This window comes from Branchiostoma lanceolatum, chromosome 6 (genome assembly GCF_035083965.1).
Source record: "Branchiostoma lanceolatum isolate klBraLanc5 chromosome 6, klBraLanc5.hap2, whole genome shotgun sequence".
In the NCBI taxonomy this organism is placed as follows: Eukaryota; Metazoa; Chordata; class Leptocardii; order Amphioxiformes; family Branchiostomatidae; genus Branchiostoma; species Branchiostoma lanceolatum.
In genome coordinates, this window is record NC_089727.1 from 10,826,793 (window position 1) to 10,844,541 (window position 17,749).

The window sequence follows — 17,749 nt, forward strand, 5'->3', positions numbered from 1 at the left end:
AATATACTCTTTTGAAGGTTTCTGTATCCTTTTCAAAGTGTGGCATTTGATTTACAAAATGATGCAAACCCTGACTTCATCTAGATCTATTCCTGTACATGATGGAAAAGTTGAGACACTACAAGAACAAAGAAGTCAGTAACTAACTTGCTTCAACCTGACCAACTATACAATGTGTTTAAAGATATCAATACCAACCCTATGGCCATATCATTTCATACCTGAGTTTTATCTGGAAACACAACAATATTTCCCTTGACCTTTGTGCACATGCATGTTTCATAGGTCTGGGATTTGCCTGTGGTACAACTTGTAGGTCATGTTCTTAAACACAGCAGGCAGCTCCTTCATTCCGATGTCGATTGTGTCGAAACCTTCCCTGAAGCCGTGCAGCACAAGCCGTGCCACATGGGTGGAGATGAGCGAGGTAGACTGAGTGGTCGCAAGTTCCCCCACGTCCGTCCATTTGCACCCGATGATCTCATCGGCACAGTGATTGATATCGTGACTCAAAGCTCGTAATCTACACACAATATAAAGGTCAGACTTTCCGAAGGCACCAGGATAGTTGTGTAGTTGACGAACGGTCAGGATTGACTGAAATTCAGACTTGATTCCAGTTTCTTCAAAGACTTCACGTACTGCAGTGTCTCCTGGGGAAAGGAACATACCAGTTAAGTCATCAGGATATTTAGATTTGGCCGTCAGACCAAGAAGGCCAAACCTATATATCTTGTACAGCAAGCTCAGTACTAGTAATTTACAACACTGACAACTCAAGCAGTTAATTATCTGGCTTAATAGCAGGAAACTGTCTATCTGATCTTGAAGGCAACAAAACCATAAAACAACAGTGCACGTGAGAGCAACTGAAAGAATTACACACAGCAGTGAATGTTGGAGAGAATACAGTATGTCCCTTTTCAAGGTGCTAAGCCTTCTCTATGCACCAGCCCTAGTAAACATTGTCCAGTATACGATATATGAGTCTTACCAAAGTCTTCTCCTGGATCTGAGAGACCTCCTGGTAGCTTCCACATGTGGGATGTCTCCTTCAGTTGTAGGACAAAGAAAGGTGCATAATTTTATCTATAATTTTTATTTCTGCTATTATGCATACATATACATGTAATTCAACTGTACAGATTATACTTGTGTAACAAACTATTTTTTGTTGAAATGTCCTCATCAGATTTCTATGATTGAGAGCAAACTTTTCTCACCCTGTTCCTGTCTTGAACAACAAGAACCTCTTTAGTATCTTCCCTGAGAACACAGCCTATGGAGTGAAAAGAGAAACAAAACAACATCATACGCCTAGAAAAAAATGTTTTGTTTCTGGCTACCTGACCGACCCCAGCAAAGACCTGCTGACCATAGACCTTTTTGGGGGTTGACCGCTGGCAAAGTATATAAAGAAGAGCATCCCAATGTACTGACCTTAATCAACAGAACCCTAATCAGAAACATAACATTAATTTTCCTGGGCCTTACAAAAACAGGTGTGCATGCACCTGTCTTGCCCTCCCCTTCTTGTTGTGATAAATCCAAATAATCAAGATAAAATTCACACCAGTGCTTTTCTGTTCTCAGCTTTCTTTGTGTAATTCTACCGTCCCATACTTTTGAACAATTGAAGTTGAAACATCTAAAAACTGAATTCAGTTTCAGTGAATCGTAAGGTTCTGAGAAAAACTGAATTCAGTTTCAGTGAAACGTAAGGTTATGAGACAGATGTAAAAAATGTAGTACATCTGTTGCTGTAAGCTTCCTACCTGCAACACCAATTTGATGTGATGCAAAGTGAGGTATTTTACAGTGGTCCTTGGGCAGCCAGGTTGTAAGCATGGAGTACTGTTTATCTGCATGGTGGAACTGGAAGCCCTGACTGGCAGCAACAGGTACAAACCGGCTCTGTAAGATGGGCACCTTGAGCCAGACTGCCCTCTTACCCTCCGTCTTCCATTGCTTGAGAGATTCTGTAATGCAGACAAGTCATAAACAAACCAGATAGGTGACATTTGCCAGCAAATGCAGTATATTTCACTCCCTCTCCTCCCAATGCCAATTTACTACCCTCATCTGTAGTGCGAAAGCATAAACCGTAACCCCATACCAAATGTTATTAGGTCATTTGGCGTTCACATACAACGTGTCTCCTACTGTTTCATTTTCAGGATTTTTAATCACCACACATCTTTTTAGTGTTCACTACACTAGTACTGCTGCACTATCTATGTGACTACCTTGTAGCCTAACAGAAATGACTTTACCTACTTCTGAGCATCCCTGCGAAGGCGTCCAGCTCCCTGAGGCTGGTCTGGATATATGTCCCCTCCAGGCCACAGTCAGGACTGCCCAGGTCAACGGTCACACCTTTCCATCTGAGCACAACAGCAAAACAAACAGTGTGGATTCCATACCAAGTAACATGCACCTCTACACGGTATTACTTACTTTTGTCATTATCACAAACCACACATGTGACCATGTGTATGATCTTGACCTTGCATCTTCTCACTTTTGAAACACCACCCTTTAACTCACAGTCGTGGATAATTTGTATGCAATAAATTCAAAAATGTCAATGTACTTTCGGTTACAGTTTTATTTTATGGTGGGGACGATGGAGGGAAAGGGATGATTTTCAGTGTTTTGAATTGAACGGTTAAAAAATTTCAGTAGTCACAGCAGTCATACAAGGAAAACATCTACAGTATGAATTTGCGAAACGAACAAAATAAAATCACAAAAGCTTCAAGATTTACAGTATCGTTAATGTTACAGTAGCTGTTCTCCTTAACTATGTGAATCAAATTGTCATCATTTACCATTGAGGTATTGTCATCCTACCTCTGCTCCAAAGGACATAAGATTTGTACCTGGGGAGCTGGTGTGTGGCAACATTCCTAGGCCTGATCAGGTGACATTGTAATATAAAGTATGACATACACTCAGTAATAATGATGTGGGAGACTATTTAGCTGTTGTGAAGTGGTACAAAATACTTACTTGTCAACTTTGCCTTTTAACATATCTTGTTGTGAATGGCAGCTTGTATGGAACCTCCATCTATATGACAGCAGTGGCCTGGTGATCAACTTTTGTAATGACTGCATCTAAAGTAAAGGGGACAACAACAACTGATAACACCGTTTGTAATTACATATATGCGTCCTAAATCAAACCGTCCCTCGGTACACTGTAGGTCCACCTTTTCACTAGCCCCTATAGAAAAAGGTTATGCTGAAAAGGTTATGCTTCAAGATATTATGACGGAATAGACAATGATTTGGTAGGGGGACACTTCATACCATGGGCGCGGAGACGTATATTTATATAATAGTGACCTTTGGCCTCACTCCCAAACGGAACCGATCAAAAGCGACCTCTTTCAGTCATTTGAAGTACTGCAGTGCTATGACTACCATACGCTGTAATAATATCCTTCGCCGCTAAACGTCGTCATGGCATGTTAGTATACCCTTAGCGACTGACACACATACAATGAACATTAGATATCATACATCATACATGGGCCGCGATAACCTTCATACGGGTGTTCGGACCAGCTTCCACTGAACCATACGGCACGAGTTCCACAGAACTCGCTTCGAGTGCACCGAAATGTCGAAAATTCGAATACCGGACTCGGACATTGGAATCGATTTTTTGTTCGAGGACCCCAAAGTGAGAGGCTTCGAAAGCCCTTAATCGCAGTTTTACTCTGAGGAAAGTGGAAGAAGGACCACCGAAAGGTTGGCAGGTAATTGGAATGAATTGTGCACAAAGAAGCGATTTACCAGCCTGATGAAACTATTCACGAACAGCAGTCATCGTTTGAAAGAAACACATTAGGGGGGTTACTGAACTTTCCACACAACAGTAAGAGGCTGTTTATGGGGTAATTCTCTCCATTAGTGAACTTCTGAATGGACATGATACATAGCGATAACTGAAATGTCAGGAGAGGTCAGTCGCTCCTGTACGGCGTAAAAGGATAAAGGCTTTTCACCAGTGCCGTATATGCATTCCACAAAACTGCAAATGAGAATCATCCTAAATGTATTTTTTTTTAAGTTGCAGAGAATTGAATCCACACATGCGCACAACACGAGGCAAAGAGGGGCCTTTACTCAAGCCAAACCCAAGACCAAAGCTAAAACCAGAACATTTGTATATAGGAGCATAAAAACACATAACATCTTACCTTCTGACATCACATCTGGAAACACACGCACATTTAAAGAACACATCAAGCTCTGGAGTAAAAAGTATAGGCACATGCGTCTTGACACATGCTGGTAATTTTTGAAATAAACAGTATGTTTAAGTTATCATATGACGTTTTGTTATTATGATTACTACACTTTTTCTGTATCAGTTTATGCTCAGTTATTCACATATTGTCAATCGCTATTACTTCTGTTTTTTGCACACAATATCCAAATCATGTTTCTGTTATTTCAGTTGACCTCTGACCTGTTATATTCAATTTTGTTTAATTTACTATTTAACAAGTAAGTTTTGTTCTTGTATTTAATGTAGACGGACTCCGGGAAGAATAGTGTAGGATTGGAAAACTATACATGAATGGAGATCTAAATAAAACAAACAAACAAACACAAGCAAAATGTGTGTCATATTACTATGAAAACCTCCCATATGAGAGACGCTTAAATCTTTTTGTTCAACTTAAGAAGCAATATGGTTTTGTTAAGAAGTAATTACAGGCTACATCTTGTCGGAAGGCCTACGTTTTTATTGCTTTTGTTATCGAAACAACAGTTGTCCATATCACATTATTAAGGTGTGAAGGTCTTCCACATTTAAAGCAGGGTGCACAAGGGACGTACACCCTAGCCTCCTTCGCAGACTTCCTAGAACGGCGGCATATGTATTGGGGGTGGGGGGGGGGGGCACACACAAGGGAGTTATGTAGCCAGGAGAGTTGTATAGCCGAGGGGTGACCGCCGTTGATAGGACAGTGAAATATGATGTATTTGCTCGCAAATAATGCCTTTCTAGCCCTTAGACATACATTTTGTATTTTTCATTCCCATCATCTTTTTTAGTTTCATATGCGCCCTACATTTTATAATAACAACACGTAACGTTTAGCAAATGATACTCCAATCCGGTATTTCTACAACACGTAGAGTCAAGACATATCTTCCACCGGCCATCGGCCCCGCATGATCCCACCTGCACTGCTGTTACTATTCTAGTCACGTCAGAGTTCAGTGATAACAATGGTGACTTATTGACCAATGTCGAGGCAATATACTTCAGGAGACCTGCTGATTTTTATCGATGTGATCACTAATGGAAACCTGCGAAAATAGAAAGCAACATCCAATAGAGGAAAGGATCGATATCGGGGTGTTTCCGTGAATGTTGACACGGTGCGGGTAATGTCATTTCTTGTTGCTACGCATATATCCAATTAACATGTTGTTGGACGTAAAATGTAATATTTTCGACAGCTTATGTGTATGTTGTTTTTGCAACATAGTGATTCTTCCCGGAAACTAGAAGCCCTTGGGTGCCGCAAGGCTCCGTTTTCGTTCCAAAGTAATCAGGCTAACAGGTCTCCTGAGACTACATAGCGAGCAGAGAGGCAGCAGCTTCTTTTCACAGGAAGTAAGAACGGTAGAGAACGTTATCATTATTTAATGAAACTGCTCCACCATTTCAGACTCTGATGTTGTACATAGCTGTATTGACTCGACATTTGGAGTTGATAGTAATCGTACAACACATTAGTGACAGGCCTAGAAGATGAGTCTGGGACCAACATGAAAGAGACTCTACCTCAGGAGAGGCTTGTCTGTCCCAGAGGCCATTGCCGCACCCAAGTGTAAAACGCGTATTGAGCACCAGTCTTTCTTGATTCTTAATTGGATTGATTGGATGACAGGAAAGTCAATGCAATCAGTCGTTACGCTAATGCGACTGTGCGTCGTTGCGTGCAGCACTGCAATATATTGTACAAACCACATAAAAGTGACGATGATTCTCTTTGAAACCCTTTCTTCGACCCGTGGAGGGAACATTTTTCCCGTTCACATGATACCAATGGAAGATCCTCCATTTTGACGTGTTTGTTATGTCTTTGCTGTACATCATGTATATACTATAGAGGTCATGTGGGACAACAAACAACAATGTGTTAAAAGTGAGTATATTTGGAGTCAATGAGCTACTTAAGGTTTTGTAATTTACGCTCTGTGCATGTCATGTGTGTATCAAATCCTATTTCAGCTGGGAGATATGTGGTAAAACTTGACATAGGTCATTCGCAACACATATATCGATTCAGATTTTGTGGAAGAAAACCTGCAAATACACATTGCTAACCGGTGTTTATAAATCAACATGTATACCTATCCGGGAAACACTGATGTTCTTAACTACAGTATGATGTAACAAAAGGTACATCAATATTTAGGTAGCAATCAGATGTCTCCAGGGACATGGGCAGAACTGCAGAATTCTGAGAACGCCAGACAGAATTCTGGGAACCTCAGACAGAATTTGGGCAAACTGTATGTTATCATATCAGAATGAAATATGTCTCCCTTAAGTTATTGGTATTCTGCATCATGATGTAACACAATCGACATAAGATGATCTTAAAAAAAAAAGGTCTTAATGTTTTCCGGATTTAGAATGTTTCTCCGGAGCTATAGTGTTGCCTGTTATATGCAAGACGAATTCTGGCCTACGCTGTTTGCGTGGTCAGTATGGGAGCACCACGCGCGATGGGATCATTTGGCCGTATTCTACCAATCAGCTTTCACATTACGAGCCCCAGATTGCAGGCCGTGCACCCTGGCTCAATACAATTTGAAAGCTTTACGGTAATTCTCACCTTTAAGTGAAAACCTTTTAGTGCAAATCCACTGACGTCGTCACTTACTTATCTGTCATTGATTTCTTCGTGACTGTCTTTTTCGGCGCACCCACAAGTATTCGTCTAAGAAAATCCGTAAGAAAGAAACTCGGGAGTATTACTGCATACTACGCATTCACACTAAATTGTAAATTTGACTAGTATAGCTACGATTTAAGGGAATACTGTCTTAGATATTCCATCGCCTTCGTTTTAAATGCAATGGGGCATTTGATGCGACATCAGTGACCCAAGTGTCACACAAGTGCAACAAAACAGCACGGAGTTTAACCACTTTAGGCAATTAAGGAAAGCAAGGAAAGCTGATTTATCTTACACATCTTGGTAGAATGACAGTACATGTATATATGCATAACATTAAGAATTGGGAAGGGACTAAGACCACCATCTCTGTTGTCACCTTTGTACAGCTCTGTCACCCCTTATTCTGGGTTTTCCATCATAACCAGTGGGGGCGCTTATCAAACACATAACCCGGCGCGCAATCTCTAATCTGGGAACATCAATCTCAGGGCTTTCCGCACCGCGCTTCCAATCACAATGAGCTCTACCCCTTCCACATATCTCTTCTCAGGTCGGCTTGGCTTTAGCTGTAGCCGATAGGTATGTTTTCCTTCCACACAAAGACGCCCGGTTCGTTCCTCTATTTGTCATCACCTCCTTAAAGCGTCTTCTTGCATACTTGGTGTTCCGGACCGTCACATTATCACCTTCCCCGACAATCCGCTGTTCTGGCACCTACAACCGCATCGCCTGCATTGCTGCGACAAGACGTGAGTATATGATGGTGTTGTCATTCATAGTCGGTGTTTCAAGTCACATTGATGTATATCTTAGGTAGTATTCAATGGCTTGGAAATACTTGGAGCAGAAATTACCGATTATGGACAAACAGACTAGTGATTATGATATTCCTTTACAGCTGTAAGATTTTTATCTAAATCATTGCGGACGGAATGATAGTTTACTCAATGAAGACTGTCAGTGAATAATATATTTATTTATCTATCTATCTATCTATCTATCTATCTATCTATCTATCTATCTATCTATCTATTTATTTATTCGAACTTCAAACTTGCATGCGCAGGGAATGACTTGTGCCTCCCTGCATCATGTCCAGTTTGTTATGGGTTTAGAAAATGCCAAGCGATTACACACCAAATTATTAACATTATTCGAATCGAACAAGACAGCCGGAGATTGTGCAGGTAAGAGACCTAAGCAACAGAATAACACTTTCGTCTCCTGAACGTACGCATTGGAATTCCATCCGCGAGTAACATGGGATAGTATCAATGAAGGGATGTGGGATTCCATTTCTCCCATTGTGGTGCGCCGGGTCCAGGAAACATCCGGAAGGCACGGAAACTACCGCCAGGGGATTTAGCGGGCTTGCGTTACCTCAGTGAAGATCCGCTAGTCATAAATCATGGAGGCTTATATGCCTCCAGGCGTCAATAAACCGTACTTCAAGGCCAAAGGCGCGTCAACGTTGGTTTCACGTTTACAGGGAAAATGTGCAACGAGTCACCAGTTGGTTTCCGATTTACATGTTGCGTCTTGGGTAGAATAACTCGTATGGAATATTGCATCGACAGCCGGGAGACGGAGTTTTTGCTTTGGTATAAGTCTTTGTAAATCCTCTCGTACTTCTTCGTGTCTTCACGTATGAACATACACGAACGCACTTTACTCATCAGCATTCTCCAGATCACATTCCAGTCTGTACGGAGCACCTTTAATGGTTCCCTGGCTCTTGTTGCAATTCCATTCATCAGCAATTGCTCTAGCTACATGTATGTCCATGATGCTGGCAGTGATGAGGGGCTAGACATTCACCTAGAAATCTTATTTAGTAGGATAAACTGGAGCAGAGTTAGTTACTCCGATGTAGATTTTACTTCCTACGTTAATCTAAAGCACCGACACATAATGAGGTTTTTAAAGCTATTTGCAAACAATGTACTCTTTGTAGGTGTTTAAGGCAAAATATATGACACAATCTAGAGAACATTATGCAAATTAGATATCATCTATTGAAGCTTAATTTACGGTACCTAAAGGTAGCTACTTCCACTTCACAAACCAACATAAAGGTAGCGTTTATTTGATGTTAAATCATCAATAAATATTACGTCAAGTAGCTTAAAGTGAGTCTAAATGGAACCTTTACGCATTCTGTACGAGCGCTCAAACTTTAAGAGAGGATTTCGTGCAGTGTATGTGAGCTTACCGGCTGCTGTATATCATTGATGTCAGTTGAATGCGCTGGTGCAGAAGGGAAGCCAAGTCCCATAGTGGACGTGAAAAGAATGTGTAACTACAGAAAGAAGTATCTTGCTTGACCTCTATTATTATCGACATTCAAAGTCTCCGGCGATTCATATCTGGCTAACGTAGATTTCGCGCCGGCCGGTATAACTATTTAAATTTATAAAGGATTTTGAATGAATGGTAATTATTATGATCGATCGGCTATAAAAAATATATTGCAGCCAAAGGTTGAATTGCATACATTTTACAGATCATACGTAAAACTGTTTACAGATAATACGTTACGTGAAGTTGTCATCATTTATCGCGAAGGAGTTGTGGCATTTCCCTATTAATATTGATTATGAAAATAGGCCCTTATTTGCTTGTTTGGTATTCGTTTATGTTCCACCTCCTATAGATTATATGTCTGATATGTATTGAATTCCTATAACTGAAAATACTAGAATAATTTTTAAAACCCTAATTAGGATAATCCTCCATTTATCATGTATGTACCGAGATCACGGATTGGGTGTCTGATGTCTTATGGCAACGATTTAATGTTTCAAACTTCTTTACAGAGACAGGTGAAGGTTTATGATAACAGTATAGAACATGTATCTTACTTCAAAAATCAGAACGCATTTTCTTCTTTGAGTCAAGGCATTAGAGGAATTGAGTTTACACACATGTTTAATAAAACACTTATAGCTAAAGCCAATTTTGAGATGGTACGAATTGAATTCCGCGTCTTCGTGCAATTTCCTCCTTTCAAATTACAAACAAACGTGTGTGGAATACGTCGAGTCTGTAGCAATACAGTATAATAACATCCTTGGACGTTACATGAAAAAGGACATTATTAAGCTCAAGACGAAACAGGCTTGATAATATGTAGCCGCAAGGTTTTCATAAGTCAAAATTGACCAACAACAAATCAGAACCCTAAACCCCAATAAATCCCATACAAGGACTGGGAGTGTCAAACCAATTTAGATCTTTGGAATTTTCATGTTCCTGTAAACCTGTTATAAAGGTGGCGTTCACTTTAAAATGAAGAACAAAACAACATTTCCGAGACGGGGGTCGATACCAATTGCCGGGCACGTTTGGACCGTTGTTGACGTCACACTTCCGTTCAGGTCACGTGACATAGACTTCGGGTCATTTTAACATGAGGAGGATCACAGGACTGGTCGAAAGCCTGCTGGTAAGCACTTTACTTTGTTTGCGGAATTAGCGTTTGAAATCTTCACGAGGAATAAAAGAAGGCACAGAGCAAAGACAATGCATTTCCCCATGACCCATGGAGACCAGATTATGATGATAGCCACGACGTGCGGAGAATGAGATGAACCGTTATTCTCATAGCGTGATGTGGCTCCATCACACGTCTGTGGTTACATGGAGGGCGGAGGTATCTTCCAGGACGCAGCATCAATTGAAAATTACTTTTCTCTCCGTAATCATCCTTGATAGAAAATATGGAGAGAACATGAGAAATGTGAGGTGTTCTTTGCGCTGGTACTTCCTAAACATTTATTTGAAAGGTAAAACGTCGTACAGCACGCGTCGTAATTCGAAGTGAGAGCTTATATCATATCCCATACATGTCCATTGTGGCCATGCTTTTATCTCGGGTCACGAACCATTCATCAGAGGCACGGAGGCTATAGAATAACGCGGAGGTATTTCCATATATTTCCAAGGGATCAATTTGTAAAACTCAGAGCTATTACTGCGAAGCTGAAGAAGGCACGGTTAGGGCGTGTAGCCTCTACCAGGCCCCGCGGATGGCTGGAAAAATAGTAGGCGGGCACTCGCCATCGCATTTGAAAAGTTTTTCTCTTTCGGTGGGTTTTAATCATCAGAAATCGAACTAGTCATATGTTTCCATGATTATTGGTTGGAGTATAAAATAACTTGACAGAACGGCTTTCTTTCTCGTAGGTGTAATTGGCGCCATCCTTTACCGGGATTCCAATCGTCAAAAGAAATCACTCCTCTGTAATCTTCCAATATGGCAAAATGGCAAAGCCGTTTAGAGAAGTTACTGCCTTGAAATTCTGCCTTAGGCATCTGTATTTACTCACTGAGAGATTTGTATCCACGGCACCGAATCCCCGGTGAAGTGCAGAAGATCTTGAAACAGCCTCCGTATCTCCTTTGTAATGACTTAGGTACCCAATACTTTATGTCGGGGAAATCCACAAACGCAACAGTAACTATTCGTGCATGCCAAATCGTGTAGGAAACATCATTAATTACAATGTCTCCTATAGTTCCCCCTACGATCCCACGCACGTTAGCAAGCATTTTTAGCAGCCAAGTAATGTTGTGGAAAATAATGTAACTTTGCTTAAACAAAGGAATATAACTGAGAGTCGCCTTATTTTTTACCTGTTTTCTGGATAATTGGTGACCCGGTATTTATACATATATACACCATATGTATGTATAGACTTAGCCAGCGTTGTTGAAACAATTGCATGATATTATAAATATGCATAATATCATAGTTCCTTAAACTTTATTCTATTAGTCATTTTCAAGAACAACTTGTCGGAGGAAGTTAATTTGAAGCGCAATTGACTTAATTCTTCCTTGAGGAGTTTTTCCAATCTCCTTGAACTGGATCCTTTCGACTAGACATCTGTGTCTTTTGGGCTTCTCAAATTTTCTTCTGTGCTCACGTATTGTAAAAACATCGTAATGGCAGCTAACGTCTCCTGCTCTGTTTGCCCTTTTCTTGATCAGCTCAGCCCTTTTGAACATGTTTCTAACAAGGGTGGAACCTGTCTCACAAAGAGACAAACTAAAATTTGATTTATGACAGATCAGATTAGCAGCTCTTGAAAGTTGACTGATGTTTCTCTTGTTCCCACAGGCAGTGTAAACATGTTAGGAAAATGTTGATTCATCTCTTTACATCAGAGGTAGAGTGTCGAATGCATCATCCATTGTCCTTTGACGGGGCCCATCTGGAGATAGAAATGACCAAAGACAATAAAAAGTAGTCCAAAATACAGTCTTAAAAATTGGATTAACCCTGTTACCACTATGGTCGATTATCTTTTTTGTCATTTTTGTGTGGTGCCAGCTGGCTTAAACTTTGAGATATTCGATAGTTTCAACGTATTATTGAAGAACAATAAGACCGATAACATAACATGATATAACGTCACATAACTATCATTGAATGAAAGATAAAATCCGAGCAGTCAGCCCTTGGAATATAAAATCTATAGGCGAGTACTTACTTAGTATTTACTTTCAGAATGTCAACTTTCAGAATCTTAAATGTATTTCATGGATTGATTGGTGTATTTAAAACATATGGTGCACGACGGGGTCTTTGTATTTCCGGTTCCTTGTTTACTCACAAAAGTCGAAGTGATTGAGTTCAGAAACCGTGCTCTGTTTTGCAAACAGCAACCCAGTCATGTTCAATAGCCGGTGCAACACAAGTCATTTGAACAACGTTTGGTATTGTTTTACCGTGCTTGTAATCTTTTATATAAACATTATGTGTAGGTGTGATTTACGTTACAGGGTAAGAATGCACGGCACAGGGGCTGCACGTCGGACGAGGCTTGAATGCACATCTCAGCGAGAATTGTCTGTTTTATTAGATGTTATCTCTTCTCTTTTGAGAAGTCTTAATTCCGCATTGGAAGAACGTCCATTTGTTACGGTCCTCTGCGCACCTGCGTTCCCACTTAAAGCCACCTTATAGATCAATGTCTTGGCGAGCTCCTCGTTCTTCGTCCTAAAGCAAGGTCACAAAGAAGTCCACTTTAAAGTTACTGATAAGTGTAGGTTGTGTGAGCCTTTGTAAAACTGGAATCAGGAGATAAGAGTGAAAACGGCCATTAGGTGACCTATAGCAGTGCAAAACTGGCAACGGATCAGGAGAGACGTGGAAATGTACCCTTAGGCGATCGGAGAAATGATTCACGGTTTTATTTCTTGACAACACAGCGGCGTTTGTAACCAGTATACTGTACATTGTTGCAATAAAAACATTGGAAGTTACTTATCACATACGAAACTTTTACAATTTTAACATAACATAACGTACGACTAAAACTGTGCATGTATTGTGGATAGATAACATGCTTCATGTTATTGTTATCAGTTTGCATTTTGTCAAAAGATATAACTGGAAAGTTACTGATTACATTAATGTTACGATTGCGCCACAACATTAAGTATTAAAACTGTACAGCGTACTGCAGACAAACGAAATTCTTTGAAGAAATTCCTCAATATTTGACAAAACTGTATATTCTATAGATGCCGCTCATCAGCACATAAAACCACATTGCGGGATTTTCTAATGACACTGCATAACACTGATTTCCAGAGAACTAGTTGTGAAATGATAGTGATTGAAGGTAAAGATAACACTATGAAGGTAACATTTACAAGCAAATACATAATGTTTACCTTCACATGGCTCTCTGTTGATTCTTACTCAAGCACATTCATATTTATGGTGACCAGCCCTTCTAGTTCTGCCCTGCAACATGCATGTAATGTAGCCAATTTATATTCAACTCTATGCAAAAACGAGACAATGTTTTACATTCCTGACACAGAATACTACTCTATCATCGTTACCATTACTTTGTATATTGTTTTAGAGCATTGGAATGCACATTATTAGATCGGTTGTCTCCACTGTTATTCACGTTGTAGATTAGTCCTTTGAAATTGTTATATATAAGAAATAGCAAATTGTATCTACAAATTGCCATACGTTGTACCCGTTACAATTGTCGCGCAATAAACTTCTTCTTCTGTAATCGAACACCACGGGGTCTGCTACATGTAACCAATAAACGGGGTGACAGCCGTCTGGTCCAGGTCATTGACCGTATTTGATTAAATATGAAGAAGAGGAAGAGGAAGAAACGGAGCAAAAACAATAAGTTTCCATTCGGTGAAGTTCTTTGCCAAGGTTAACGAGGTCAGAGAGAAATCTAATTATAAGCTATTTGTCGGTGGGTTCTGCATTCATGCCTATGACATCACCCAGGTAAACCCCAGCATATGTCTTCTAATGTTGATACGCTCCATATGATTTACTGCTATATCTATCATGGCCAGTTACGTACAGAGGAGCGTTTATTTGTATATTAACCCTACGTCCGTGATGGCTGTTAACGCACCCCATCAGTATTCATGTCTAGAAACACAGTCTGTCTCCATATATACCAACGCGTTGAAGCCAGCTAATAGCTCAAGCTATTGGAAGATTTGTTACAGTGCACATTCCAACCCATTAAGATGCCATTGAAAGTACCGGAAATGGATGCGTCTCAAACAACCACCTAGTGGAACTTAGCTATGATTGCCCCTGCTGCCGAACTGATTACATCCTCCGTTCCGAGTCCCGGACCATGCGCACCATATATAGGAGCTGATTAATGCCTGAGCTGTAGCTCGAGTATTTGTAGTTTGTTAGAGACGCCGCAGAGATAGTGCCAGTGTTAATTTCCGTACAGTAATGATTACAAATCTAAGGGATTGGAATCCACTCGCGACGAGGGACACCAGGCGTATGTTAGCGAATATCTTAACGGTTTGGTAGAAAGAATTCTGGCAAGGCATGTTGCCATCACCAATCCGCTATCTTTGAAGAATGTTCCGTTAGAATACGTTCCTTAGCATTCAAAGCATTGATATGAGAAAAATGAGCATTCTTAAAGTTCCAAGTCACGTACCGTCAATTGTAAGAGAGAGCCCTTTTGATGTCTCTCCATGAAACTTAAATCACTTCGCATGACGGCTGGAAAGCCCTTGACGCGTTTTTGAAACGGTTGTCTTAATAGGACAGCCATAGAGACAAGATGTAATGTTTACAGATCATTAAGCTGATTTAGTCTGCTTGGTAACGACGATCTTAATTGGGGGCTATTCAAGGTAGATTGACTGGCATTTTCATTCGAATTCGTCAAGCTGTAACAGCTCCTTATTTGTCTTGCTGGCCATGTAGCGTATTAGACCTGCATATTTGGTAATAACAGTCTAGTCTCGCCATCACGGATAGCTACCCCGACGCAAGGGAAATATTTCACCAGCTTTCACCTCGACAACAACATCAGGACAGAAGTGTTAGTTATCAAGACAATTAGTTTCTCTGTGTAATATGATGAACTTCCTATGTAACTTGAATATGGTCTAAATTTGTTCTATATGTCTTTTTATGTATCTAGGAGGGGCACCTGAAAAAAGGCACGGATCTAAGTATGGTAAAATGAGTAAATGATGATGATGATCTTGCTGCCTGATAGCTTAACAACCTTTAAAATTTGTAAATCTTTGTTCGTTGGAAAATTGTTTGATTCGCAAATTATAACAAATTACTAGAACGAATCTGGTTACATATGTCAAATGGTTGCTATAAAGTAGTGGTGAAACCTACAGAGTTTGCATGCATACAAGACTTTGTTCATTATCTTGTAGACAGATTCAATGAACATACTTTATTCGTAAATAGAATCATCATATTTTTCAATCTATTCGTAATTTTCCAATCTTTAATTTATCAAAACAGTGTAACAATCATACAATGAAAGGTACATACAGTTAAGAAGGGTAACTCACGTCAATGACATTATAAGGTAATAACAAAATTAAAATGCTAACACTCTAACCAAGTTTTTAACGTGTCAAGAGCGATACAATCATACAAAACAGATCAATCAAACAATTCAACATAGATGTACTATCAATAGAATAATGCTCATCATAGATAGATAAGGGTCATCATAGAAGTTAAGAAGGGTCATCATAGTTAATCAACGCGAAATCGATTAAGTGCAGCTGTTTGGAAAATATGTTGTTAGACAGCCAAAACAATCATAGATTCTCCTCCATAAAATGTGCGCCTATGGTGCATTTTTGCTATGCGTTCCTAGAGAGATGACTTATTGTCAGCATTGTATAATGTAACATGCGATTTTATTCACAATGGGCTCTTGTATATATAGAATGAGGTGAAAGTTGGCACGGGTTCAAAGTTTAAGGCACATATCGTCTTAGAAATGAATCTCATTTTGTAGCCCATAGCTGCACATGTATCAAAATTCGTATCTCTATAGGCCAGATGCCAATTTCAATTTCTGAACTGTGATCAGCTTTTCCTTCATCGTTGCTGGGATGGAGTAAGGTATGAGTTGGATACAGAGTTTCATGTGTGATAATTCATCGAGGTTGTGCAGACTTATTTCTCATAAACTTTCCTCATAAAGAGAAACACAACTTAGCAAAGGTCATAGTCGTTAAACGGTCGATAACTCTTTGTTACTTTCTTTTCTCATTTTGATTGGAAAGTTGTCTACAGGAACCTTTAATCAACTCATTACGTAGTCGGCTAGGAACAAAACTGGTTCTGATATCACACCTGACTCCTTTTTAGCATCTGTAAAAGTGAACTGTGAGAGGTTCAGAATTGAACAAAGTAACTTTTATATAGATATGTATTTTCATACGGGTGTAATTTCATCCTCCTACAGTGGGTTAGGGAAACTGACGGACTTCCAAGGAGGCGGCTATCTTGAAATCAGCTCAGTTCCTCATTAAAATCTGAACAAGGGAATATATATATTTCAGTCTCAAGAAAATTTGCTCTTTTCCTTTGTGCCAAATTCTAACTCATTCAATAAAAAAGTGAACCTGCTATGAAAGTGGCATTGGCATGCTTCTTTTCACGACTGAGCATTACATTCGCGTTGATCCTGCTGAGAGGCAATATATAGTTGATAGAAACCAATAGATAGATATATGTAATGTTTTATAGGTGCTGATCGTCGCTTCGATTTTCAAGGCACTTACACTTGACCCTTGACACTTGATTCATTCATGACCCTTGTAATTGTAATTTGCTTGGCAAGGGTATGGCTAATGTTTCCATTTTAACTATGTATCAGATGTACCTATGTTTTATAAAACCAATTATATATACATGGTAGCTAAGTTTCAATATCTTTTTTTTACGTAGGATTTATGGATCAAAACATATACTGATCTATCCCCCATATATAGCAGAGCTTAGAAGCCGAATTACACACAATTTTCTTCGAAGTCTATTTATGCACTACACCTACTGAATTATAAACATGGTGTTGTACACTACTATGTATCATTAACAATCGACATGCCTGAAACATCTAAGAAGACCAATCATTAATATGTATTATAAATATGTGTCACTTTTTCAACTTGAAAGTCGAGTGACGTACTTCCTTCTCGTTTGCGCTTATCAATATTCCGATCTTGCGTAGTCAGTTGGCAATTTTGCAAGTGCAATTTTGTTTGCCTACGTCATAAAATCACCGCATATGCAGCTTATGTTATAGTAAACCTCCCATCGACATTTTACGTAGATGTAAATCATACCTTGTCATGTACCTAATGGAATGCACATCCTGACTCGCCGTGTACTTGGTAGCATAGGGATATCAAGTAGACCCTGTGGATTTGATTATATGGATTACATCGTCTGGAGACCCCAAAACCGATGCGAGTGTTACCTCTAAATCTACGTGGTCAGGAAGGATGAATAAA

At 39.7% G+C, this 17,749-nt stretch overlaps 2 protein-coding genes across 7 annotated transcripts in view; one reads left to right on the forward strand and one right to left on the reverse strand.

The window, feature by feature from the left end:
* Positions 1-6: 6 nt before the first annotated feature.
* LOC136436539 (nucleoside diphosphate-linked moiety X motif 6-like) lies at positions 7-3,631 on the reverse strand. Of its 5 annotated transcripts, none has more exons than XM_066430579.1 (7): positions 3,535-3,631; positions 3,013-3,119; positions 2,278-2,384; positions 1,776-1,979; positions 1,224-1,279; positions 995-1,052; positions 7-653 (listed from the first exon to the last, which is right to left on the reverse strand). In XM_066430579.1, the coding sequence occupies exons 1-7, from the start codon at positions 3,553-3,555 to the stop codon at positions 280-282; spliced, it is 927 nt and encodes a 308-aa protein (XP_066286676.1). In that variant the 5' UTR covers positions 3,556-3,631; the 3' UTR covers positions 7-279. The 5 variants fall into 5 exon arrangements, with proteins under 5 accessions (XP_066286676.1, XP_066286678.1, XP_066286677.1 ...); XM_066430581.1 differs by having other exon boundaries at positions 3,550-3,607; XM_066430580.1 differs by having other exon boundaries at positions 3,528-3,551.
* A 2,437-nt stretch (positions 3,632-6,068) lies between these two features.
* LOC136436541 (relaxin receptor 1-like) overlaps positions 6,069-17,749 on the forward strand; it is a 43,585-nt gene continuing 31,904 nt past the window's right edge. Inside the window, exon 1 of one of the 2 annotated variants that reach the window (XM_066430586.1) lies at positions 6,069-6,178. The gene's annotated coding sequence lies outside the window, so the exon portion shown is untranslated. Of the gene's footprint in view, positions 6,179-7,384; positions 7,690-17,749 lie in introns of those variants that run through there. The other variant, XM_066430584.1, reaches the window with a different exon arrangement.

Bases quoted from the DNA above. Each gene is read 5' to 3' on its own strand.
- LOC136436539 (XM_066430579.1), bottom strand. From the start codon at position 3,555: ATGAAGGTTATCGCGGCCCAT. The intron at 3,120-3,534 runs GTATGATGTATG...CCTTTACTTTAG, and splicing joins TGAAGGTTATCGCGGCCCAT to ATGCAGTCATTACAAAAGTT. The intron at 1,280-1,775 runs GTAGGAAGCTTA...TTCACTCCATAG, and splicing joins ACATCAAATTGGTGTTGCAG to GCTGTGTTCTCAGGGAAGAT.